At 34.9% G+C, this 26,442-nt stretch overlaps 1 protein-coding gene across 3 annotated transcripts in view; it reads right to left on the bottom strand.

Moving 5' to 3' along the window:
• The window catches only part of EFCAB11 (EF-hand calcium binding domain 11), a 163,206-nt gene that overhangs the window by 33,397 nt on the left and 103,367 nt on the right, over positions 1–26,442 (bottom strand). Inside the window, exon 6 of one of the 3 annotated variants that reach the window (XM_074289754.1) lies at positions 22,740–23,471. The exons of 1 other annotated variant lie outside the window; for it this stretch is intronic. In XM_074289754.1, coding sequence (XP_074145855.1) covers positions 23,450–23,471 — 22 coding nt within the window. In that variant the 3' untranslated portion in view covers positions 22,740–23,449. Of the gene's footprint in view, positions 1–22,739; positions 23,472–25,935; positions 26,159–26,442 lie in introns of those variants that run through there. One more of the 3 variants, XM_074289752.1, reaches the window with a different exon arrangement.

The following is a 26,442-nucleotide window of genomic DNA, read 5'->3' as shown; positions in this document are numbered from 1 at the left end:
CATCAGAAAACATCATCATACAGTATCATTGTTGAAGTGTATAATGATCTCCTAGTTCTGCTCATTTCACTCAGCATCAGTTGATGTAAGTCTCTCCAAGCCTCTCTGTATTCCTCCTGTTGGTCATTTCTTACAGAACAATAATATTCCATAACATTCATATGCCATAATTTACCCAACCATTCTCCAATTGATGGGAATCCATTCATCTTCCAGTTTCTAGCCACCACGAAAAGGGCTGCCACAAACATTTTGGCACATACAGGTACCTTTCCCTTCTTTAATATACCTTTGGGATATAAGTCCAGTAGTAGCACTTCTGGGTCAAAGGGTATCACAGTTTGATAACTTTTTGGGTATCATTCCAGATTGCTCTCCAGAATGGTTGGATTCTGTCACAATATCCATTTATCTTCCAGTTTCTAGCCACCACGAAAAGGGCTGCCACAAATATTTTGGCACATACAGGTCCTTTCCCCTCTTTAGTATTTCTTTGGGATATAAGCCCAATAGCAACAATGCTGGATCAAAGAGTATGCACAGTTTGATAACTTTTTGGGCATAGTTCCAAATTGCTCTCCAGAATGGCTGGATTCTTTCACAGCTCCACCAACAATGCATTAGTGTCCCAGTTTTCCCACAGCCCCTCCAACATTCATCGTTATTTGTTCCTGTCATCTTAGCCAAACTGACAGCTGTGTAGTGGTATCTCAGAGTTGTCTTAATTTGCATTTTTCTGATCAATAGTGATTTGGAACACTCTTTTATATGAGTGGAAATAGTTTTAATTTCATCATCTGAAAATTGTCTGTTCATATCCTTTGATCATTTATCAATTGGAGAATGGCTTGGTTTCTTATAAATTAAAGTTTATTCTCTGTATATTTTGGAGATGAGGTCTTTATCAGAACCTTTAACTGTAAAAATGTTTTCCCAATTTGTTGCTTCCCTTCTAATCTTGTTTGCATTAGTTTTGTTTGTGCAGAAACTTTTTAATTTGGTGTAATCAAAATTTTCTATTTCGTGATGAATAATGGTCTCTAGTTCTCCTTTGGACACAAACTCCTTCCTCCTCCACAAGTCCAAGAGGTAAACCATCCCATGTTCCTCTAATTTATTTATGATTTCGTTCTTTCTGCCTAAATCTTGGACCCATTTTGATCTTATCTTATATGTGGTGTTAAATGTGGGTCCATGCCTAGTTTCTGCCATTCCTTTATTTTCTTAAGAATTTGTGACTTGTGCTTCCATTCGGTTGCAAATTTTTAATGTCTTCTGGCATCATTTATAGTAAGAATGTCAGCATGCATACAATTCATTTCTTTCATTAGCATCAACTAGCTGGTTCTTGGATAAAGATCTCATACTTTGACTATTTGCAATCAAGATAATATGTAAAGATGTTCTAAAAATTTTCTTATCAACTTTCCACCCACTTTTTCAGAGTCACTGAAAATATGGCTTATGTATGTCCATAGGTATCCATGGAAAAAGAATTACTTGCTATACCTGCTATTGGCGATCTGTGTGTGTGTGTGTGTGTGTGTGTGTGTGTGTGTGTGTGTGTGTGTGTGTGTGTGTGCTGAGGTTGATCCATTGATAACAGATATAGTTTCTATATCTGTCTAGATTCCATATCTAGATTCCAAACTAGTTTAGCTTGTTAGAACCTGCTGGAGATTGCATTCCATAGAATAGCTTGGAGAAGCTATGATGACTTTCCTCACAATGTTGAGTTATTGGAGGACTCTTAAAGAAGTCAATAAAGATACTTCGTAATACATAGTATTTTTGACTTACAAAAATGTGTTTTTTTCCCTCCTGATAACTTTTTGAGGTAGGTACTTCAAGATAGTGGAAAAAAAAAACATTTTATAAGTGAGGAAACTCATGAACAGTGATTTGCCCATGGTTGACACAGATCATGAAAATTGTATTTTGGTTCTAATAATTCTACCACTTTTGAAGACAAATAATGAGACCATTTTCTGTATCAGATTTCTACATCTTATCCTCAAGAAATAAGGACTGCCAAATATTATAAAGAAATCCAAGTTATCATGGGGAAGTGGAAAGATATTGCATATAGGGTCAGGAGCTGTGAGTTCAATTCCACTCTCAACTTATACTTTGTAGCTGTATGACTAAATCACTTTATCTCTGAGTTTCAGGTCTATTCATCTAATTATACTACCTACCCTCACAATGTTCTTTAAAATCTGAAGTCACATGGCAGAAATTAAATATGAATCCACACTTAATACCATATACCAAGATAAGATCAAAATGGGTCCATGATTTAGGCATAAAGAATGAGATCATAAATAGATTAGAGGAACAGAGAATAGTCTACCTCTCAGACCTGTGGAGAGGAAGGAATTTATGACCAGAGGAGAACTAGAGATCATTATTGATCACAAAATAGAAGATTTTTATTACATCAAATTAAAAAGTACAAACAAAACTAATGCAAACAAGATTAGAAGGGAAGTAACAAATTGGGAAAATATTTTTACAGTTAAAGGTTCTGATAAAGGTCTCATTTCCAAAATATATAGAGAGATATAAGAAATCAAACCATTCTCCAATTGATAAATGGTCAAAGGATATGAACAGACAATTCTCAGATGATGAAATTGAAATTATATCCACTCATATGAAAGAGTGTTCCAAATCACTACTGATCAGAGAAATGCAAATTAAGACAACTCTGAGATACCACCACACACCTGTCACATTGGCTAAGATGACAGGAACAAATAATGATGAATGTTGGAGGGGATGTGGGAAAACTGGGACACTAATACATTGTTGGTGGAGCTGTGAAAGAATCCAGCCATTCTGGAGAGCAATTTGGAACTATGCCCAAAAAGTTATCAAACTGTGCATACTCTTTGATCCAGCATTGTTGCTATTGGGCTTATATCCCAAAGAAATACTAAAGAGGGGAAAGGACCTGTATGTGCCAAAATATTTGTGGCAGCCTTTTTCATGGTGGCTAGAAACTGGAAGATAAATGGATGTCCATCAATTGGAGAATGGTTGGGTAAATTATGGTGACGGTTATGGAATATTATTGCTCTGTAAGAAATGACCAGCAGGATGAGTTCAGAAAGATTTGGAGAGACTTACATGAACTGATGCTGAGTGAAATAAACAGAGCCAGAAGATCGCTGTACACTTCAACAACAATGCTTTATGAAGATATATTCTGATGGAAGTGGATATCTTCAACATAAAGAAGATCCAACTCACTTCCAGTTGATCAATGATGGACAGAAACAACTACACCCAGAGAAGGAACACTGGGAAGTGAATGTAAATTGTTAGCACTACCAGGTTACTTATATCTTTGGAATCTAATACTTAAGGTGCAACAAGAAAATTGGATTTACACACATGTATTGTATCTAGGTTATACTGTAACACATGTAAAATGTATGGGATTGCCTGTCATCTAGGGGAAGGAGTAGAGGGAGGGAGGGGAAATTTTGGGAAAATGAATACAAGGGATAATGTTATAAAAAAATTACTCTTACATATATACTGTCAAAAAATTTATAATTATAAAAGTAAAAAAATAAAAATAAATAAATAAATAAAATCTGAAGTCACTACATAAATTCCTACATGGTAACAATGTTTCATTCATTCATACATTCTATCTGCTAGGCTAATAACTGTATCCCTCCTCAGATACTCCATTCTACTGAGAGAAGACAGGAGACTTTCCTCATCTGTGCCCTGGAATTTATGTTGGTTATTGCACCTAATATTGTCTAATGTTTATATTATGTTTTTTAGATTTGCAAGGTACTTTACAGTGTTCTCTCATTTCATCTTAAAACAACTCTGTAAGGAAGATGCTATAAAACTATTTCCCCCATATTAAAAGTGAGGAAACTAAGATTGAGAGGTTGTGACCATGTCTAGGGCTACATAGTTATTAGGAAACTGAGATAGAATCTAAATTCATGCCTTTTTTTTTTATTCCAAGTATAGCACCTTATCAACTACGCCACCTAGACAAACAGCTAATTGGCTTTATCTGAGTTCAGTTGTCTCTTTATATTGTTTTCATTAATGTCATTTTTGCTAGTTCTGCTTTCTTTATTTTGTATTAGTTCATGTAAATATTGAGATAACTTCTCTGAATTCCTCACATTCACTGTTTAGGATGCTCTCAAATCACAATTTGTTCAACCATTTTCTAATCAATAGGCACTCACTTTCTAAGGAATGGCAGAAACTAGGTTTCTCTAGGTTTTTTGCTACCACAAAATATTGCTATGAATATTTTGGCATATATGGGTTCTTTCTTTTTGTCTTTGACTTTTGTGGGAGGATTGTCCCAGTAATGGCCCTGTAGAGCCAAAGGGCATGATCAGCATAGTAGCCTTTTCTCACATCATTCCAGATGCTTTTCCAGAATAAAACTATAAATTAACTTAGATCTTTTTTCTTGGAGTAACAAAAATCAAAGTCTTTCTTAGAGAATGTAGTTCATTTTTCCTCTTTCTGATTAAATTATCAGGACATATAAGAACAAAATACAACAGTGTGGAAAAACAGTTTAGCAAATAATCTTTCTGTTGTATTTCTTGTGAGATGGTTATATCATTTCTGTTGCTAATGTATAGTCTTATTTGTTCTGAAAATAAGCTATTACAATTTTTTCTCTCAGTGGACTCATGCTGCAACAGTAATATATTACCTATAATTGGAAATGTGCACAATGCCAAGAAAAATGGATTTTTTTGACATGAACTTTAAAGAGATTTAATTCTAAAGTGAACAGCTGAATGTATCTATATTATCTTTACTATTGTATATTTTATCTGCATGGAATTTATATAATTGTGTTCTATATAAATAGAACATACATATATATATACATATAGAACATACATATATAATATAAACATGACAACATCTGTATTTGTAAATTTATAGCGGCAGGGAAAGAGATCTTTTACTGTCTCCATTTAACACCTAACACTGAATTATGCATGTGGAATATTGAAGTTGTTCGTTCATACATCCATATCTGATTCTTCATGACTCTGTAGACCACAGCATGCCAAGCCTTTCTATCTTTTACTATCTTTTGATGTCTGTTTGAGCTCATATTTATTGTTTCCATGACATTATCTCTTCATTTCATTCTCTGTCAACCCCCTTCCCTTTTGCCTTCAATCTTTCCCAACATCAGCATCTTTCCTAATCAATTCTGTCTTCTCATCATGTGGCCACAGTATTTAAGCTTCAGCTTTAGTTCTTGACCTTCCAGTGAATAACCTGAATTACTTTTTTTAAGTATTGATTGATTTGATCTCCTTTCTATGGAATGTGGAATTTATCAATGCAAAAGTATTATACGATAAGATAGATGCATAAGGCAGTTCTTTGAATATATCAAGTTCTGACATGCAACTTGATTACTTTTTCCTTCTTGTCTAGCCTAAAAGGAAGGGTTTTGTCCTGGAGGCGGGAGGCTGGAAAAACCAAAGTAAGGTGTTTGGGTTTTCATTAGGCTGTTTAACTGACCCTATGCTGATTACTTTAGAGCAACAGCTTTCAATAGCCAGAAAAGAATTTTTGTTGTTCAGTCCTTTCATTCCTGAATGATTATTCATGACTCCATTTGAAGTTTTCTTGGCAAAGATACTAGAGTATTTGGCTATATTCTTCTCCAGCCCATTTTAGAGACGAGGAAATTGATGCAAACAGAGAGGTAAGTGATTTGCCTAGCATCACACAGTTAGCATATCTACCAAGAAAAACCATTATATGAATGTCAGGCAAATGGAACACAAGACCACACTGGGATACAATGGCCATGACAAAGGATAACTGGCAAGCAAAGGTAGGAAGCAAGGAGAAGTCACTTGGATCAGCTGTCACAATTCTAAGGCAACCACAAGGTCAAGAGTAGGGACTTAAATTTGTAAGATTCAGGAAATAACAATGGCAATTAAAATACACCCTGCCGCACACATACACCCATACATACACACATGTATAATCAGTGTCAGCCAAGCAATATTTTAGCCTATGCTTATATTTAGAAATTCTATATTTAAAACAAAATTATTATATCTTCTTTGAGTTTACAGTAATTAAAAAGATGCCTAGAGACTACTGTTTTTATCAGGGAATGGCCATCAGGGTCTGAAATATTGAAATGTTTCCACTATCAACTTCTTCCCTGTTATAATTGCCATCATCACAATAACTCACCTTTATATACTGTTTTAAAGGTTAGAAAGAACTTTATCTACAAAACAGCTCTGGAAGCTAACAAAGCAAATCTAAGCCTTGGATTCAATAAACAACTAAGGAAAGCCTATAAACTCAGAGAGTGAGTTTATTTCATAGTAAATGTACTGGAGAGATGAACTCACAATTTCACTGAACAAAATTTATTTTCATCTAGTGGATGATATGACCTCAGACAAAAAGAATTGGGAGAATAAGCATGCTTACCATTAGTCTCCAGGAATCAATTTATAATCATGCAAAACACAATATAGTCTAGGCTTTTGGAATCAAGTTTTTTGTTTTTTTTTTTAACCATCAAATACAAAAATAAGTGATGAAAGGTATCTACCAATCTTTGAATTTTGAGTGTTAATTATATAAGATAAATACAGTACATTTAGAAAGAATGGCATCCAGTTTTTAAAATAGGAAAGCAATATATTTAATTTGTGGTTCTCTATATTTTAAATATGTAAATCAATGAGACAATAAATTTGTTCATAATAGATTTTTTTAAACCTAAGGAGACTGTAATGTTTATGACATCACTGTAGATGAACATAAAAGCAAACAATAAAAGCACATGAGAATGGATTTGAGTTGCTCAGAACAAATTAATGGTTTAGTAAATAGAGATGAGCACAATTGGTGGGAATTTCATATTACTAGTTAAAGTGATTACAATATAATAAGGATGAATGTGTTATAAATGGTCAAAGTTCAAAAATTAAAAAAAAATCTCTTAAAAGCACAAGCTGAAAAACCCTTCCAGAATATGCACTTTCCCTCTTCTGCTCTGATAAGAAAAAAGAAAAAGGAAGTAAATCTTTGAACAAATGGATGTAAGTTGGAATCACTGTCCAACATTGTGCACTTTAAGTACCACTTACTCATTCATTTCTTCTCCATCAGAGTTTGGAATTGCTCAGGAATTCATCCAAGTACAAGACTTCATCAAGACCTTTGCAAATAGATCGTTTGAATATCAAAGAGGATGACTTCAGCATATAAATGGCAAGGCAAGATGTTTTGAAAATTTTTCATCAACTACTAACTGAATTTAGAAGAAAATTAAAATGGTTTTCAAGGTGATTCTTCACTTTGGGCAACTGCATCCAGAAATGGCTTTATTTCTCTTAAAAATCTTGGTGTTTTTTGTTTGTTTTTTATCCCCTAGGCATCCTTGGGTTAGGAAGAACCCATCAGCACAATATTCTTATTCTTGGAAAGATGGAATTTTTTGTTATATTAATTGAGTCTTCTTGAAACAATGTTCTGATAGTTGAGTGATACATATGTATCTGTTCCTCTTTCTTTCAAATAATAGCACTGAACAATTTTTTTTTTGAGCCACATGAAGTCTCAACTGATAAAATTTTGTGGCTAATGTACTTTAATATTTACTTCTGAAAGCAAGCATTTCTCTAGATATTATTATCTTAGAATCACCTTTATATGATGTTTAATCTTTCAATTATGTCCAACTTTTCATGACCCCATTGGTTTTTGTTTGTTTGTTTGTTTGTTTGTTTGTTTGTTTGTTTGTTTTTTGGCAGGGACCAGAGTCGTTTGGCATTTCCTTGCTCCAGCTGGTTTTACAGATGAGGAAACTGAGGCAATCAGGGTTAAGTGACTTGTTCAGGGTCATACAGACAGGAAGAGTACAAGATTGTATTTGAACTTTGAAAGATGAGGCTTTCTGACTCCAGGCCTAACACTGTGCAATATGGTGCCACCTAGCTGTGCCTCAGGCATATATGCTGTTTTAGCTTTTTTCATAACCCTGTGAGGTAGCTAGTGTGAGCATTATTATTTCCATTTTTCAGAGCAAGAAAACTGAGGCTCAGAAAGGTTAAATCCCAGAAGTTATGCAGTTAGTAAAATAGGAGATTAAAGGGCTGATGCCTGTCACCTAAGAGTTTGAGGTCTCTTCTACTGTCATGTTGCTTTTCTTGTTCTTGCCATGTTTCTTTTATGTTGGATGCTTGTATGAGCTGAATCTTATTCTGATATTCTTGAGCTAAGACTTACATTGCAGTCCTCATTACTGGGTGAAACCTTGGACTCCAAGCCATTATCTTGCCTGAGGCAACAGGATGACATGGTGAGTGCAAATAAGAGACAGCCAGAGGTGCAATGGTCAAGAGTACTGGGCCTGCAGTCAGGAAGCCCTGAGTTTAAATCTGGTCCCAGACACTTACAATCTATGTGGTGCTGGGCAAATCACTTAACTAGGTTCCTATGGAAAAGCCTCCAATTTTTTATTTTTAATCTTTTCCACTGAGTCACGTTATGTCTTTACTTTTAGTTGCACTAAAACAATTAATTTGGTGCAGGGACTAGGGAAGATTATAGGAAACTCTTTATGTTGTGGTCAGGCAATTAAACATGTGAGGTCCCAACCCTCTCTCTGATCATTACCTGAAGGACATTTCTATCAGTCTAGGAGTGATTTGTTGGTGTTGTAATGTAGTCAGTCTTTTTACTTCTGCGCTGGCTGCTGAAATCTTGGCTTGCACCCAAATGTCCCACTTGGGTTTTGTTCAGGAAAGAGTCCTTCCAGCTGCTATATTTGTTCCACGATTACATGTATGAGTTTCCAGAATGTACAAGATCACCCATCAAATGAAAGCCTTTGGTTCCCAGTTCACATAAAGAGATAAAATTTGAAACCAAGGAAACAACAAAATAATGCTAAATGAAGGGGTTAAGAATAAATGAAAGAGAATGGTGTTTACAATGAAAGGGCAGTAGTCTATCCTGAAGCTGAATGCTCTGGAAGAAGGAAAAATTGATACTATGTGATGATTGCAATATCTTTGTGCTATATTTAAAATCACACTTTAAAAGGGAGTCAATCATCTTTCCCTTTAGTGTAAATAATTTGGGTCAAAGTAAGTTGAATAAAGTAAAAAATGAATCTTATTTTAAAAAGAGGGGTTTACATTTAAGCTTTTATGGATGTGTTTCTAAAAGTGGGCAGGATTTCATTTGGGAAACTGCATAGCCCTTTCAGTGATTCTAAGATACTTGCTGCTACAAACCCTACTTTGTTAATGCCAATATTCTCCCAGTGACAGCATAAAGCTGTTATTCATGGAGCATGGCTGTCTTCAAAGACTTCAAATTATAGGTACCCCCCAGGGCAACAGGATGACATGGTGAGTGCAAATAAGAGACAGCCAGAGGTGCAATGGTCAAGAGTACTGGGCCTGCAGTCAGGAAGCCCTGAGTTTAAATCTGGTCCCAGACACTTACAATCTATGTGGTGCTGGGCAAATCACTTAACTTGTATGCCTCACTTTCCTCAACTCTAAAATGGGAATTAAGAATAATATCTACCTCTCAGAGTTGTTGTGAGGATCAACATTATTTATTTTTAAAGTGCTTAGCACAGGGCCTGGCACATGATAGGTACTTAAAAAATGCTTGTATCATCTTTATATTTTAATAGAATATAACATTAACAAGGTGGATCTTTTTATTTTATTTATTATTTTTAGGCAGCTGGGGTTAAATGACTCCCCCAGGGTCACACAGCTAGTGAGTGTCTGAGGTCAGACTTGAAAGTGGATCCTCCTGACTCAGGAAGTGGTATTCCATACACTGTGTTACCAAAGCACTCCAATATAATACATCTTAGAGAGAAGCTGGGTTTAAAATATATTATTTAGATCTATATAATTCAAAAAAGAGGATGGGCAAGTCATATTGTCAGAGTAAGTCACTATTAATAGACAGGTCAGGAAGACCTGAATTGAAGTTCAACATCAGGTTTCCTAGTTGCATGACCTTGGGCAAATCACTTAATCTTTGTCTACCTCAGTTTCTTCAACTGCAAAATGGAGTTGTTCTGAGGATCAAATGAGATAATAGCTGGGAAGTGCTTAGCACAGTATTTGGCAAATTATAAGTGTCTAAGAAATGTTAGTTATAATCATTATTATTGGTACCTCCAGGAAATTTAAAAGGCCAAGGATGAGAATTCTGAAGGAGAAGAAGGTGTGGAATTGTTGCAATTTGCAAAGAGGGAGGGATCACACACATACACCCCCCCCACACACACACCCCCCCAAGAGGGTACAAATCTACCACAGCATCAGAGTAATGGAAAAGTCGCAGATATTTAAGGTAAAAAATTTGGAGAGATGAGTTATTTAATACTTGAAAAGGAGCAAACAAATCCAAAATTTTAATTGTGTTGTTATCAGGTTAGGATCAAAATGAGAATAATTCACACAGGAAAGAAGTGAATAACATACAGTGCATAATAAAAGCCAAATGTCGTAAACATATCCCTTTGAAGGGAAAAAGACTCAGAGAACTTATACATCTAAGTAACTGAATCAAAAAGCAGCAAGTTAGTAATCAAAGAAACTTCATGACCATCTCACTTGTGACCATCTATACTGAAGTCCAGATGGAAAAGAAAACTTCAATTTTATCAGATGGATTTTCTGAATTAATTCTGGCTAGACATGTGATCAAATAAAGAGAAGGAACAAATAAACTAATACTTTAAAATGGATACAGAAAACATAAAAACAGAATGTTTAACAGTTCTGGAACATATGGAGTATATAAATTCATTCATACTCACATTAAAGTCTGCCTTTGATTTTTTTTCTTTTGAAGTTTTGACCAGATAACACTTATATAAACATATTTATATAAATGCAATCATATTATAGCTCTTTGCAATCTTCAAAGTATTTGCAATTCCATTACCTCTTTTAATATGTCTCTTTTAGGTAAGAGTGTATTGGCTATTTTGGGTACCCAAGGCACTTGGTCTTACCTCCATATAACTCAATAGAACTAAGGGAAAACAAGTCTTCTCCAAAAAAAAGACCCAAAGGTCTTAAAAAGACATATCCTGACATAAAAGGGATGCATTGGTAAACTAATGATCCATTATTGTATTGGTCAACCTGCCATTTGGGGGAAGGGGTGGGAGGAAGGAGGGGAAAAGTTGGAACACTAGATTTTGCAATTGTCAATGCTGAAAAATTACTTTTGCATATATCTTGTAAATAAAAAGCTATAAAAATTTTAAAAAGAGAAAAAAATAAAAGAGCCATGTCCATCAAAAAAAAATTAGCCTGGAGAAGACTCAAGGAAGATTACAAAAGGGACTTTTTAAGAGGAAGACAAATTAGGCTTGTTTCATCTGGCTCATGAAAATAAAACTAGGGCTGAGCCAAGATGGCAGAGAAGATACATGCGAATTTGTAAGCTCCCTTCTTCCCTCATTACCAATTAGTTAAATCAGCCTCAAAAATAATGCTGGACTGATAAAAACCACAAGGATTAGAAGAATAGCTTAAAAGCTGAAGAGAATCTGGAATTTCAACAGAAAAGGTCAGTTCCGAGGGAAGGGAAAAAAAAAAGACCAGCACAGACAGGGTTAGGTGCTAGCAGCACACTGTGCCGATCGGGCTGGGGAGAACTCTGGGATCAGAGAAGCCACTGAGATAGAGGAATCTGACACAGGTTGTTAGCTCTTCTCTGCTTATAAAACAGCAGTTCAGAAGAGAAATCAAGCCACTTTAAAATATAAAGCCAGAACCTAGAACCACCCCAATCTGGAAGTGACCTAACAAACTCCTTCTGCTGCCCGGGGTTTCTCCTTGGGATAGTTGAGAGCCTGAATAGCGGGGACGCAGCCCAAGGCAGCTTCTAATTCACATAGTGCAGGGCTCAGCCTGAGGCAGTGGAATTCTAGCAGCAGTGGAATTCCCAGAGAAGTGGAACTCCCAGAGTAGCGGAACCTTTGAAGGAGGGACCGTGGTTTCTGGGCAGACACTTCTGGTGTGAGTGCAGGGGCTTTTCTTGTCAGCTACTGATATCCACGGCCCAAAGGAGGCATTGGCTGGGGTTTGTGACGCTTTCACTGTTCTGCCTTAAAACTCAGGGCAGTCGCTAGGCCACACAGCAGGGGTCCTTCACTGGGCACTCCTTGCTATGCAGCTGTGCTAACCATCTCTAGGTCACTTCCGGGGGGGAGGGGAACTCTCTCCCAGAGCTCTCTTTTAGCTCAGGCACAGGGTTGTTGCATTCTACCGTTGGTCTGGGAGGAAGATGGTAAATAAATAAACTTCTTACTCCAAGGGCAAACCTCAACAGATTTTTTTAACAATGAGTAAGAAGCTGAAGAGAACCTTCTACACAGAGAAAGAGCAGGTATCCAACCCCGAGGAGGCTTACACCAGACAGTCTCTAGGTCACAACCTAAAGGGGAATGATACCTGCCCCCCATCACATAACTCTCTCCTAGAAGAGACTATTAAAAAGTTAAGAGAGTTTGAAGAAAAATGGGGAAAGGAAAGAGAGCTATGATAGAGAATAACAACGTCATGAAATTTGAGTTGGAAAAAATAAAGAATTCACAGGAGGTGCAGGGAAACAAAATTTGTGAATTAGAAAAGGTTTTTTAAAAATCACAGGAAAGTAGGATTTCTGAATTGGAAAGGTAAAAAATTCCCAAGAAAGTAGGATTTCTGAATTAGAAAAAGAAAATTACTCACTAAAAAAAAAAAATAGTGAAATGGAAAAAAATTCAACAGAGCAAAATAATTCATTTAAAAACTCAATTGGGCATATACAAAAAGAACTAAAAAATGTGAATGAAAAAAATAACTCATTAAAAATCAGGACGGAACAAATAGAAATGAATGATTTATTGAGAAACCAAGAATCAGTCAAACAAAACAAAACAAAACAAAAAAATGAAAAGCTAGAGAATAACGTCAAATACTTACTGGGAAAATCTATAGACCTGGAAAATATAGAAGAGATAATCTGAGGCTCATTGGACTTCCTGAAAATTATGATGAAAAAAAGAGCCTAGATTCTATTTTACAGGAAATCATCAAAGAGAACTGTCCAGAGATAATAGAAACAGAAGGGAAAATAGGCATTGAAAGAATTCATCGAACACCTTCTGAAAAAGAACCTATAAAAAGAACTCCACAGAACATTGTGGCTAAGCTGCAGAACTACCAAACTAAGGAAAAAATATTGCAAGCAGCTAGGAAAAAGCAATTCAAATATCAAGGTGCCACAATAAGGGTCACCCAAGATCTGGCTGCCTCCACACTAAAGGATCGAAGGGCCTGGAACCTGAGATTCTGAAAGACAAAAGAACAAGGATTGCAACCAAGAATAAACTACCCAGCTAAATTTAGCATTTTCTTCCATGGAAGAAGATGGTCATTTAATGAAACAGAGGAATTCCATTTGTTTCTAAAAAAAAAAACCAGACTTACAACAAAAAATTTGATCTACATCCACAAGACTAGAGAGAAGCAGAAAAAGGTAAAAAGAACTCTTGAGAACTGTATCTCTGTTGTGGATATACAGAAAGTCCATGTGGATATACAGAAAGTCCACATGGATAATTTGATTTTACTGATATAACATAAAAAGGGAAGTAGTAAAGGGAAGGGGCTAGTATCAGAAAAACAGAGAGATAAAAAGAGGGAAACTACATCCCAGGAAGAGGCATAGAAAATCTACCACATCTGAGGGAATTCAGAGAGGGGGAGAAACATTGTGTGAATCTTACTCTCATCAGTGTAGGCTCAAAGAGTAAATAATTGACATATTTGTTTTTCAGAGAATTTTCTCCCACCTCATTAACAGGGGGGAGAGGAAAAGGGAAAAGGAAAAGGGGAATAAGGGAAGGGTACAAGAAAGGGGAAGGGACTTAAAAGGAGGGGGGAGGGATACTAAAAAGGGAGGGTTGCGTGTCACAAGTGGGGTCTATAAATTAAATATTGGGGAAGGGGTTCAAGGGGGTCAAGAGATTAAAAAAAGCACAATCCAGGGATAATATGATGGCAGGAAATACAGAATTAGTAATCTTAACTGTAAATGTGAATGGGATGAACTCTCCCATTAAAAGGAGGAGGATAGCAGACAGGATTAAAAGTCAGAACTCTACAATATGTTGTTTACAGGAAACACACTTAAAGCAGGGAGATACATACAGAGTAAAGGTAAAAGGTTGGAGCAGAATCTATTATGCTTCAGGTAAAGCCAAAAAACCAAGGGTTGCCATCCTTATCTAAGATCAAGCAAAAGCAGAAATTGATCTAATTAAAAGAGATAAGGAAACTATATCCTGCTAAAAGGTAGCATAGACAATGAAGCCATATCAATACTAAACATATATGCACCAAGTGGTATAGCATCTAACTTTCTAAAGGAAAAGTTAAGAGAGTTGCAAGAAGAAATAGACAGCAAAACTATAATAGTGGGAGATCTCAACCTTGCACTCTCAGAATTAGACAAATCAAACCACAAAACAAATAAGAAAGAAATTAAAGAGGTAAATAGAACATTAGAAAAACTATATATGATAGACCTTTGGAGAAAACTGAATGGTGATAGAAAGGAGTATACTTTCTTCTCAGCAGTTCATGGAACCTATACAAAAATTGACCATATATTGGGACATAAAGATCTCAAAATTAAATGCAGGAAGGCAGAAATAGTAAATGCCTTCTTCTCAGATCACAATGCAATAAAAACTACATTCAATAAGAAGTTAGGGGTAAATAGACAAAAAGTAATTGGAAACTGAATAATATCATCTTAAAGAATGATTGGATGAAACAGCAAATTATAGAAACAATTAATAACTTCACCCAAGATAATGACAACGATGAGACATCATGCCAAAATTTGTGGGATGCAGCTAAAGCAGTAAGAATAGGAAATTTTATATCTTTAGAGGCTTATTTGAACAAAATAGAGAAAGAGAAGATTAATGAACTGGGCCTGCAACTTAAAAAGCTAGAAAAAGACCAAATTAAAAACCCCCAACCAAAAATCAAACTTGAAATACTAAAATTAAAAGGAGAAATCAATAATATTGAAAGTAAAAAACTATTGAATTAATAAATAAAACCAAGAGTTGGTTTTATGAAAAAGCCAATAAAATAGATAAACCTTTGGTAAATCTGATCAGAAAAAGGAAAGAGTAAAATCAAATTGTTAGTCTTACAAATGAAAAGGGGGATCTTTCCACCAATGAAGAGGTAATTACAGAAATAATAAGGAGTTACTTTGCCCAACTTTATGCCAATAAATTTGATAACTTAAGTGAAATGGATGACTACCTCCAAAAATACAGGCTTCCTAGATTAGCAGAGGAGGAGATAAATTGCTTAAATAGTCCCATTTTAGAAAAAGAAATAGAACAAGCTACTAATCAACTCCCCAGGAAAAAATCCCCAGGACCAGATGAATTTATATGTGAATTCTACCAAACATTTAAAGAACAATTAGCCCCAATGTTATATAAACTATCTGAAAAAATAGGGGATGAAGGAGTCCTATCAAACTCCTTTTATGACACAGACATGATACTGATACCTAAACCAGGTAGATCGAAAACTGAGAAAGAAAACTATAGACCAATCTCCTCAATGAATATTGATGCTAAAATCTTAAATAAGATATTAGCAAAAAGACTTCAGAAAATCATCCCCAGGATAATACACTATGATCAAGTAGGATTTATACCAGGAATTAAGGGCTGGTTTAATATTAAGAAAACTATTAGTATAATTGACCATATTAATAATCAAATTAATAAAAACCATATGATCATCTCAATAGATGCAGAAAAAGCATTTGATAAAATCCAACATCCACTGCTACTAAAAATGCTTGAGAGTATAGGAATAAATGGACTATTCCTTAGAATAGTCAGGAGCATATATTTAAGACTGTCAGTATGCATAATATGTAATGGAGATAAACTGGAACCTTTCCCAGTAAGATCAGGAGTGAAACAAGGTTGCCTACTATCACCATTACTATTCAATATTGTATTAGAAATGCTAGCCTTGGCAATAAGAGTCAAGAAAGAGATTAAAGGAATAAGAGTAGGTAATGAGGAAATCAAACTGTCACTCTTTGCAGATGATATGATGGTATACTTAGAGAACCCCAGAGATTCTAATAAAAAGTTATTGGAAATAATTCACAGCTTTAGCAAATTTGCTAGATACAAAATAAATCCACATAAATCCTCAGAACTTTTATACATCACCAACAAAATGCAACAGCAAGAGATACAAAGAGAAATTCCATTCAAAACAAATGTTGAGAATATAAAATATTTGGGAATCCATCTACTAAAGGAGAGTCAGGAATTATATGAGCAAAATTACAAAACACTTGCCACAAAAATAAATCCAGATTTAAATAATTGGAAAGACATTCCAGTGCTTGTGGATAGGCCAAGCGAATATAACAAAGACGACATTACTCCCCAAACTAATCTATTTATTTAGTCCTATACCAATCAGACTCCCAAGAAACTATTTTAATGACCTAGAAAAAATAACAACAGAATTCATATGGAACAACAAAAGGTCGAGAATTTCAAGGGAAGTAATGAAAAAAAATTAAATGAAGGTGGTCTAGCTGTACCTGATCTAAAGCTATATTATAAAGCAGCAGTCACCAAAACCATTTGGTATTGGCTAAGAAATAGACTAGTCAATCAGTGGAACAGATTAGGTACACAGGACAAAATAGGGTACAACTACAGCAATCTAGTGTTTGACAAACCCAAAGATACCAACATTTGGGATAAGAATTCATTATTTGAAAAAAAAACTGTTGGGAAAACTGGAAATTAGTATGGCAGCAATTAGATATGGACCCACACTACCATATACCAAGATAAGATCAAAATGGGTCCATGATTTAGGCATAAAGAATGAGATCATAAATAGACTAAAGGAACAGAGGATAGTCTACCTCTCAGACCTGTGGAGGAGGAAGGAATTTATGACCAAAGAAGAACTAGAGATCATTATTGATCACAAAATAGAAGATTTTTATTACATCAAATTAAAAAGCTTTTGTACAAACAAAACTAATGCAAACAAGATTAGAAGGGAAGTAACAAATTGGGAAAATATTTTTACAGTTAAAGGTTCTGATAAAGGCCTTATTTCCAAAATATATAGAGAACTGACCCTAATTTATAAGAAATCAAACCATTCTCCAATTTATAAATGGTCAAAGGATATGAACAGACAATTCTCAGATGATGAAATTGAAACTATTTCCACTCATATGAAAGAGTGTTCCAAATCAATAATGATCAGAGAAATGCAAATTAAGACAACTCTGAGATACCACTACACACCTATCAGATTGGCTAAGATGAAAGGAACAAATGATGATGAATGTTGGAGGGGATGTGGGAAAACTGGGACACTAATGCATTGTTGGTGGAGTTGTGACAGAATCCAGCCATTCTGGAGAGCAATTTGGAACTATGCCCAAAAGTTATCAGTCTGTGCATACCCTTTGATCCAGCAGTGCTACTACTGGGCTTATATCCCAAAGAAATACTAAAGGTGAGAAAGGGACCTGTATGTGCCAAAATGTTTGTGGCAGCTCTTTTCGTAGTGGCTAGAAACTGGAAGATGAATGGATGTTCATGAATTGGAGAATGGTTGGGTAAATTATGGTATAGGAAGATTATGGAATATTATTGCTCTGTAAGAAATGACCAGCAGGATGAATACAGAGAGGCTTGGAGAGACTTACATCAACTGATGCTGAGTGAAATGAGCAGAACTAGGGGATCATTATACATGTCAACAACAATATTGTATGAAGATATATTCTGATGGACGTGGATATCTTCAACATAGAGAAGATCCAACTCACTTCCAGTTGATCAATGATGGACAGAAACAACTACATCCAGAGAAGGAACACTGGGAAGTGAATGTAAACTGTTAGTACTGCTGTCTTTCTACCCAGGTTACTTATACCTTCGGAATCCAATTCTTAATGTGCAACAAGAAAATTACACACATATATTGTATCTAGGTTATACTATAACACATTTAATATGTATGGGATTGCCTGTCATCTAGGGGAGGAAGTAGAGGGAGGGAGGGGAAAATTTGGAAAAATGAATACAAGGGATTATGCTATAAAAAATTATTCATGCATATGTGCTGTCAAAAAAATTTTATAATTATAAAATTAATTTTAAAAATGTTGCTATTCTCATCCCCAGATAAAGGAGGGATCCTCTATTGCCAGGTCCATACTCTCCAGCTTATAAGATCTGCCAAGGATAACAAGGCAATGACAAATACTTAGGTGAACCCAGAGCCTCTTCATGAATTATGAGTAACTGCAAGAAGGAGCTGGATTAATTGTTCTAAAATGCCATTGTTATGGATGGAGCCAAGATGGTAGTTTAGAGGCAGTGATTTAGCTAAACTTTTTCACCCTTTCCTTTCAAACAATTTTAAAATGATGATTGGAGTCAAATCAGATGCAACAAAAGATCAGGGTAACCCCTTTTTCTGGCCTTGGCAAGAGAGGTCTATGACATCAGAGTGGAGGTTAGCCTGGAGTGCACCTATGCTGCTGCAGCAGCAACGGCACCTATAACAGCTTACAGCACTCTCATCCCAAAGACAAGAAGGGAGTCAGAGAAATGGTCAGAAAGAGATTATAGGGCACCTATCGCTGGCAGTGGCTATAGCTGGTGCTGACTGGGAACTCTACTACCCATGTGCAGCTGTAGATTGAACTTCCAGGGTGGAGAGAAGCATTTGTGATGGGTTGTAAGGGAGCAGGGCCTAGTTGCATTCCAAGACAGACAGGAACTTTAGCAAAGTGGCTTCAAAAAAACAGAAAACTTGTTCCCAGATCCAAGGCCAATGGAACTTTTAGTGCTTGTGGCTTCAGGGAAGTAGGGGCTCTTTCTGGGAAAGGACCAAAATGCAGACCAGGAGAAACAATACCCATACTTCTCTCCAAATCACACCACCTTAGAAGCCCTGAACCTACAGATACACTAGCAGCATGGAAGAATCTGAAGCCTGGAAGAGTGTCTCCCCTCCCCAGGTCAGAAATGTTCAACTTTAACATAATTCATAATTCAAAGTTAAGAAATAGTCTGGAAAATGAGGAAGCAACAAAAAGAGAACATGACTATAAAAATCTGCTTTGAAGGCAGGGAAAATCAAGACAAACTCATAAGAAAACAATAATCTGGGAAAAACTAAATAAGCCCCTCAAAGAAAATGCTACTTGGCCCAAACTCAACAAAATTCCTGGAAGAACAAAATAAGTGTGATAGAGGGAAAAAATGGGAAAAGAAAATGAACAGCTTGGTAGAAGAGGAACAATAAGAAACACTGAAAAAGAAATAACAACTTAAAGAACAGAATTGGCCTAAAGATAAATATGGCACAAAAATTTGCTGAAGAATTCCTTGAAAAGTAGAATAGGTCAAATGAAAAAGGAAGTACAAAAATTCACTAAAGAAAAAGCAGAAGTGACCAAATGGGAAAAGAGGCACAAAATTTCACTGAAGAAAATAATTTGTTAAAAATTAGAATTGAGCAAGTAAAAGGTAATGACTACGAAATATCAAGAAACAATAAAATAAAATAAAAAATGAAAAAATTGAACATGTAAACTATTTCATCAGAACAAAAAAAAACTAACTTGGAAAAATAGATCAAAGAAGATCAAAGTCTAAAAATTATTAGACTACCTATTCAGTGAAATAAAAACTGAATCCACCAATTATCTCCTGAACACAAAAATCCCAGGATTATTATAGCCAAATTCCAGAGCTCCAAAATCAAAGAGAAAAGACTACAAGAAGCCAGAAAGAAAGAATTCAGATATGGTAAAGTTACAGTCAGGATCACACAAGATTTAACAATTTCCATATTAAAGGAGTAGAGGGCTTGGAATATCATATTCAAAAAGGCAAAGAAGCCAGGATTACAACCGAGAATAACCTACCTAGCAAAATTGAGTGTAATCCTTCAGGGGGAAATGGACATTTAATATTTCCTGATGAAAATAGAAGAGTTGAACAGAAAATATAACCTTCAAACACAAGACTAAAGAGAAGCATTAAAAGGTAAATATGAAAGAGAAATCATAAGAGACTGAATAAGGTTAAACTACTTATATTCCTATATGAAAAGATGATATATGTAAGTCCTAAGAACTTTATCATTAGAGTAACTAAAATTTTACAGAGTTGTAGGGTATATGGGTGCGAATCGATTATGTTAAAATAATCTGCAAAAAAATGAATAAGTTAGCAGGAGAGACACTGGGAGAGAACAAAGAAATAAAATGGGGAACATTTAGGGCAAAGAAGGTCTTTTAGTACAAAATAGAAAATGGGATGGGATGGGGACAGTGGAAAATGAAAATAAAAAAAAAAAAAAAAAAAAAAAAAAAAAAAGAATATATACACACACCATGTATTGTGTGTACCCTGTAAATAAATAGGAGGGAAAAGGGAGAGGAAAAAAAGAGTATGGATTAAGGGAAGCAGTGATTAGAAACAAATTAGATTTTTGAGAAGGGACAGAATAAAAAGGAAAAGAGAAAATTTAGCAAAATTCAATGGGATGGAGAGAAATATACAGTTAGCAAACTTCAAATATGATGGGGATAAACTCACTCATAAAATTGAAGTGGATAGAAAAATGTCTTATAAACCAGAATCCAAAAATTTAACAGACACACTAAAGGCAACAGGACACACTCAAAACTGAAATGAAGGGGTGGAGCAATCTATTATGCTTAAGCTGAAGTAAAAAAAAGTAGGAGTAGTTATTATTATAGAAAACAAAGTAAAAGCAAAAATAAATCAAATTTTAAAAGATAATCAGGGAAAATACATTTTGCTAAAAGGTACCATAGACAATGAAGTAAATATCAAAAATTTTATAGCAAATTTCTCTGACAAAAGTCTCACTTCTCAGATATATAAAAAACAAAGTCAAATTTATAAAAATAAAAGCTATTCCCCAATTGATAACTAGTCAAATGACCTTCAAAAGAGGAAATCAAAGATAACAAGTCATATGAAAAAAATGTTCTAAATCATTATTGATTAGAGAAAAGAAAATGAAAACAATGCTTGAGGGATACCTTTCAGAAATGACAAATGCTGGAAAAGTTGAGACAAAAAAATAGGTACATTAATGAATTGTTGGTAAAGTAGTGTATAGGCCCAACTATTCTGGGGAGTAATTTGGAACTATGTCTACACAGCTATCAAACTGTGCGTATTTTTTAACCCAGCAACACCACTTCAAAGAGATAAAAGAAAAAGGGAAAGGATGTATTTGTACAAAGTATTTATAAAACTCCTTTTTTTTTGGTCAACAATGAGATGAACCAAATCAGTTCCAATAGAGCAGTAATGAATTGAACCAGCTACACCCAGTGAAAGAACTCTGGGAGATGACTATGAGCCACTACATAGAATTCCCAATCCCCCTATTTTTGTCCACCTGCATTTTTAATTTCCTTCACAGGATAATTGTACACTGTTTCAAAGTCTGATTCTTTTTGTACCGCAAAATAACTGTATGGACTGTGTGTGTATGTATGTGTATGTGTATGTGTGTATTGTATTTAACATATACTTTAACATATATGACATGTTGGTCAACCTGCTGTCTGGAGGAGGGGGTGGAGAGAAGGAGGGGAAAATTTGTGACAAAAGGTTTTGCAATTGTCAATGCTGAAAAATTACCCATGCATATATCTTGTAAAGAAAAAGCTATAAAAAAAAAAGTTCTTTTTTTGGTGGTAAACAATTGGAAATTGAGGAGTTGTCATCATATGATTGTGGAGTACTATTGTGCTACAAGAAATGATGAGGGGTTGGTTTCAGAAAAATATGGCAAGACTTATTTGAACTGATGAAAAATGAAATGAGAGGAAGTGGGAGATCATTATGTATGCAAGGTTATAATGATGTTCAACTGTGAAATACTTGGCTACTTTGATCAATACAATGAGATAATTCCTAAGGACTCATGAAGAAAAAATTTATAATGAATTCTTCAAACTAATTTTCTTACTTTTCTGGCAATATGCCTAACGAGGAAATGTGTTTTGTATGATTTTACATGTATAACTGATATGCTGCTTGCCTTCTCAGTGACTGGGGGAAGAAGTGGTAAGGAGACAAAGAATTTATAATTTAAAACTTAAAAATAAAATGACATTTTTTTCATGCTACTTCCATTTATTCACAAACATTTTAAAGTATTTATTATGTATAATGTAATCAGTACACTAATTGATGTAAATATGACAAAGTTCCTGCCCTACAGGAACTTAGATAGCGATGCTCAAGAACAATACTTTGCATGTTAAACCTACTCTAAATTTCTTAGACTGTTAGGCAAAATCCTCCATCAATAGACACGGCTTTTTGGCTCTCACCTAATTCAACTTTACATCTTCTCTCACTCTTCTTCAGTTTTATCCTTCTCCTCTAATCCATGTGTGTGTGGCACTGATTTCCATCTCTTTGTCTCCCTAGAATGTTAGTTATTTCTGCTTAATACTAAATCCTAAACTACAGTCTTGTTTTCCTCCTTCTAAGTTAATGGAGCACAAAATGATCTCAGGCCAAAAAAAAAAAAGGATCATGGAAGATAAATGGTTAATTTTTATTATATAAAATTAAAACCTTTTTGTACAAAACAAAAGCAATACAGCTAAAATTAGAAGGGAAAAGGTTAAATGAGAAAAAAGATTTGTCTCAGGTTTCTTTGATAAAGGTTTCATGCGTTTTTGTTTTTATAAAGATTGTAGGAACTAAGACAGCGTAAGTAAAGTGAGCAGTCCTAGGAAAATAATGTATAAAGCAACAATACTGTAAGATTTATCTTACATTATCATCATTTTACATCTTACATCTTACATCAGTACATTGGCTGATGTAGGCCCTCTGAGCAATATAATAACTAGCCATAAATCCAGTGGATTAGGGATGATGCATGTTTCCTATGACATCACAAATTCAAGATGCAAAATGAGGGACACCTCCATTTTTGGAGATGGCCAATTAGAATTTTTGTTTTTCATAATGATGCATATTTGTTATAAGGGTTTTGTTTTGTTTTCCCAATTAAATGAAAAGAGAATAAATGCTTGTAATTTTAAAAGACCACACAAATTTAAAAGAAAAAAATAAAAGTCTATTAATTTTACTCTAAATAAATTATACACTGTGTACTACCCTTCTCATACCTATTTATATAGCATTTTTATCACTGTATATAACTTGCCTTTCCAAGTGGAATGTCAGCTTCTTCAAGACAGGGATCAGTTCATCTAAGGCTTTTGTATTCTCCTAGTTATCATTATCATAGTGCCTAGTGCAGGGGAAGTCAATAAATACTTGTTAGAATTATATCAGCATTCTATTTTGTTAAATTAAGTTATATAATGAGTTGGTGGAAGTAAAAAATACATGTTGCTTCATTTGCAGTAATTGTTTTAATTTCTTTTATTAAGTAAATGTCCAAAAAGGGATCCGTACAAGAAGTATTTTTTTTAATTAGAAAAATTTTTAGAGAAATCATATTGCTAATGGAATAATATAGTGCTTTCACATTTGCAAAATATTTTACAAATATCTCATTTTATTCTCAGAAGAAATTTGGTATTATTACACCAATTTTACAGATGAGGAAACTGAGGCAAACAGGTCACAGGAGAGATTTGAATTCAGAACTTCCTGACTAGATCTGGTAATATATCCACAACTAGTAAATTTAAATATTCTGGTAAAATCTGGTAAATATACTGATTTTCCCATAATGCAAGACTTTCAATGTCTAAGTAGCTGAGAATTGACGGCATTGGACACCAATGTTTGAAGGATAAATTGTGTCCAACATCCAGTGGGTCAGAGTTACTTTTCAAATGGGAAATGAATTGAGAGGAAGTAGCCTACTGGGAAATGAAAGGAGTTTGTGAAGAACTAGATATTATGATGAATTTGGAATTCTGTGGACTAATCTGAAATAAATGTATAATTTACAATTCAGTTGTAGTAAAAGGAAAATGTATTATTTGGTAGAATCTATTGCTTTTAATATGTGTGTTCAAATCATCAAAGAACTTTAATAAATCACATAATAGAGCTGGTTTCTAAGTTTATGTCTATTCTATATTAATCACTTTGAAGACAAGACTAACTCTTAGTGAGACTGTCTAGGGCAAAAGTACCAGAAGAGATCTTATTCAAAATCCCACGTGTAAAACCTGATTAATATTCTAGACATTCTAAACAGATTTTTAAAACTAAAATTATTTTGTTTAATAATATCATAAATCTAGCCTTAGACCTTATAGGTCCTCTACACGAACTCCTTCATTTTATGGATAAGGAAGCTGAGGCCCAAATAATCTTAGTGACAGGTACAAGGCCAACAGAGTAGATGCATCAACAATAACATTTTAATTCACAGGCAGTTCCATTTTCACTATATTACTGTCATCATACTCTTTTCTGCAGATGATAATAAGTACTTTTTGGAGGAAAGAAAAAATATTAAAGCTAACTGAATGCAAGGAAGCATCAATCAAAATGGAGGATCCAAATAAAGTTTTATTAAACTAAGAAGTTTACTCAGTCTGCCTAGGAATACAACAGGAAACTTGATCACTGTTAGAGAATTTGTCTTATAGTGGCTGCATGTCTAAATGTCTCCATAAAGACAGTCTTCAAGGCAAATGCTTGTAATCCTTGCTCCTGGGAGGTTGAGGCTGGTGGTCATTTGAGTTTGGGAATTCTGAATTGTAGTAAGATTAGCCTGTTGGATGTCTATTAAGTCTGGCACCAAAATGGTGAATCCTTGAGAGTGACACAGGGAAGGAAGAGTGACTTGGCTTTGGTCACAAACAGAGGCAATCAAGGCTTTCATGCTCATCACAGTGCAAGTGTGCTTCCAGCTTGGAACAGATTCTCAGACCCATCCTCAAAATCAATCAATTATTTAGTCAAATGAGTAAAACAAACATAAATATAGCCATTTTAAAATCTGAAGCCACTAACTGGCTCCAAATGCCCTGCCTTCTTTCATAACATTTCTACTCTTTCACTTGTATGCTCAAGTGTAAATGGACTCTAGAAGTCCTGGACCTCATCCTTCACTCTTCTAACTGCATATATTTGTGACCCCATTTAGGATTTTCTTAGCAAAGATAATAGAATAGCTTGCCATTTTCTACATTCCATCCTCTTCTATTTCTGTTAAAATATTTCTTTTCCTTGAAGGTCCAACTCAGTGGTTCATAAGCCTTTTTTGACTCTCACAAAAGACAATGATCCCTTCTTCAAATTCATTGTATTTCCCATTTGCTACTGTCATATTCTATCTTGTAAGTTTTTTCAAAGTTCAAAAAGAGATTTAGATTTTCCTCAACTTAGTTAAGCAGCTATGTGGCTCAATGGATAGAGTACAGGGCCTGAAGTCAGGAAGAGCTAAGTTCAAATTCAGCTTCAGACACTAACTAGCTGTGTGACTCTGGAAAAGTCACTTAACTCTAAGTGCCTTAGTTTCCTTATCTGTAAAATGACACGGAGAAGGAAATGGCAAGCTATTCTATTATCTTTGCTAAGAAAATCCTAAATGGGGTCACAAAGAATCAAATACCCTAAAATGATTGAACAATAACAATAAAAATCTTAGTTAAAAACCATAGATAAATAGATAACTGAACTAGTGTGAGAAAGCACTTTAGAAATCAGTCTAGTCCATTTCAGTAAAAATCAATGAAATATAAGTCTTCATTTATCTTAACACATTTTAATCCTTTCCCTTCCCAGGCATATTTGTAGAAATTATTTTTAATATATTCAAAGAGACACAAATCCTTAAACCATAGTTTCAATACAAATCTGTAAAGTCCTCAAATTTTATTTTTAGCACCTTCCTTTATTTCTGCTCCTCTCGGTCCCAATTCAATGTCCTTGCTCCTTGAATTTGTTAGTGCAGTTCTATGTCCTGAGATGCTCCCTCCTCCACCCTGTGCAGTCCCAATCAGCTTCATCCTGAGGGGATGGTAGCTTAGTATTACTCACTAGTTACAGAAATAGTATACCTAGAGTAAGCAGCTATTTAATCATAGAATCTTAGAGTGAGAAGGGACTTCAAAAGACATCTGCTCTTGACTCAACCCTGAATAAGAAGAATGAGAATATAGCAAGTGGTTAACTATAGTAAGGAAACTGGGAATGGTTACCACTAGGAAAGTGGTCAGGGAAGGCATATGGGCCAGAGTTGGTATGGAGGGTAGATGGATTAGACGCCATGACACAGAAGGAGAATACATTTA

Source organism: Sminthopsis crassicaudata, chromosome 2, assembly GCF_048593235.1.
Source record: "Sminthopsis crassicaudata isolate SCR6 chromosome 2, ASM4859323v1, whole genome shotgun sequence".
Taxonomy (NCBI): Eukaryota; Metazoa; Chordata; class Mammalia; order Dasyuromorphia; family Dasyuridae; genus Sminthopsis; species Sminthopsis crassicaudata.
This window is presented reverse-complemented; position numbering and strand designations above follow the sequence as displayed.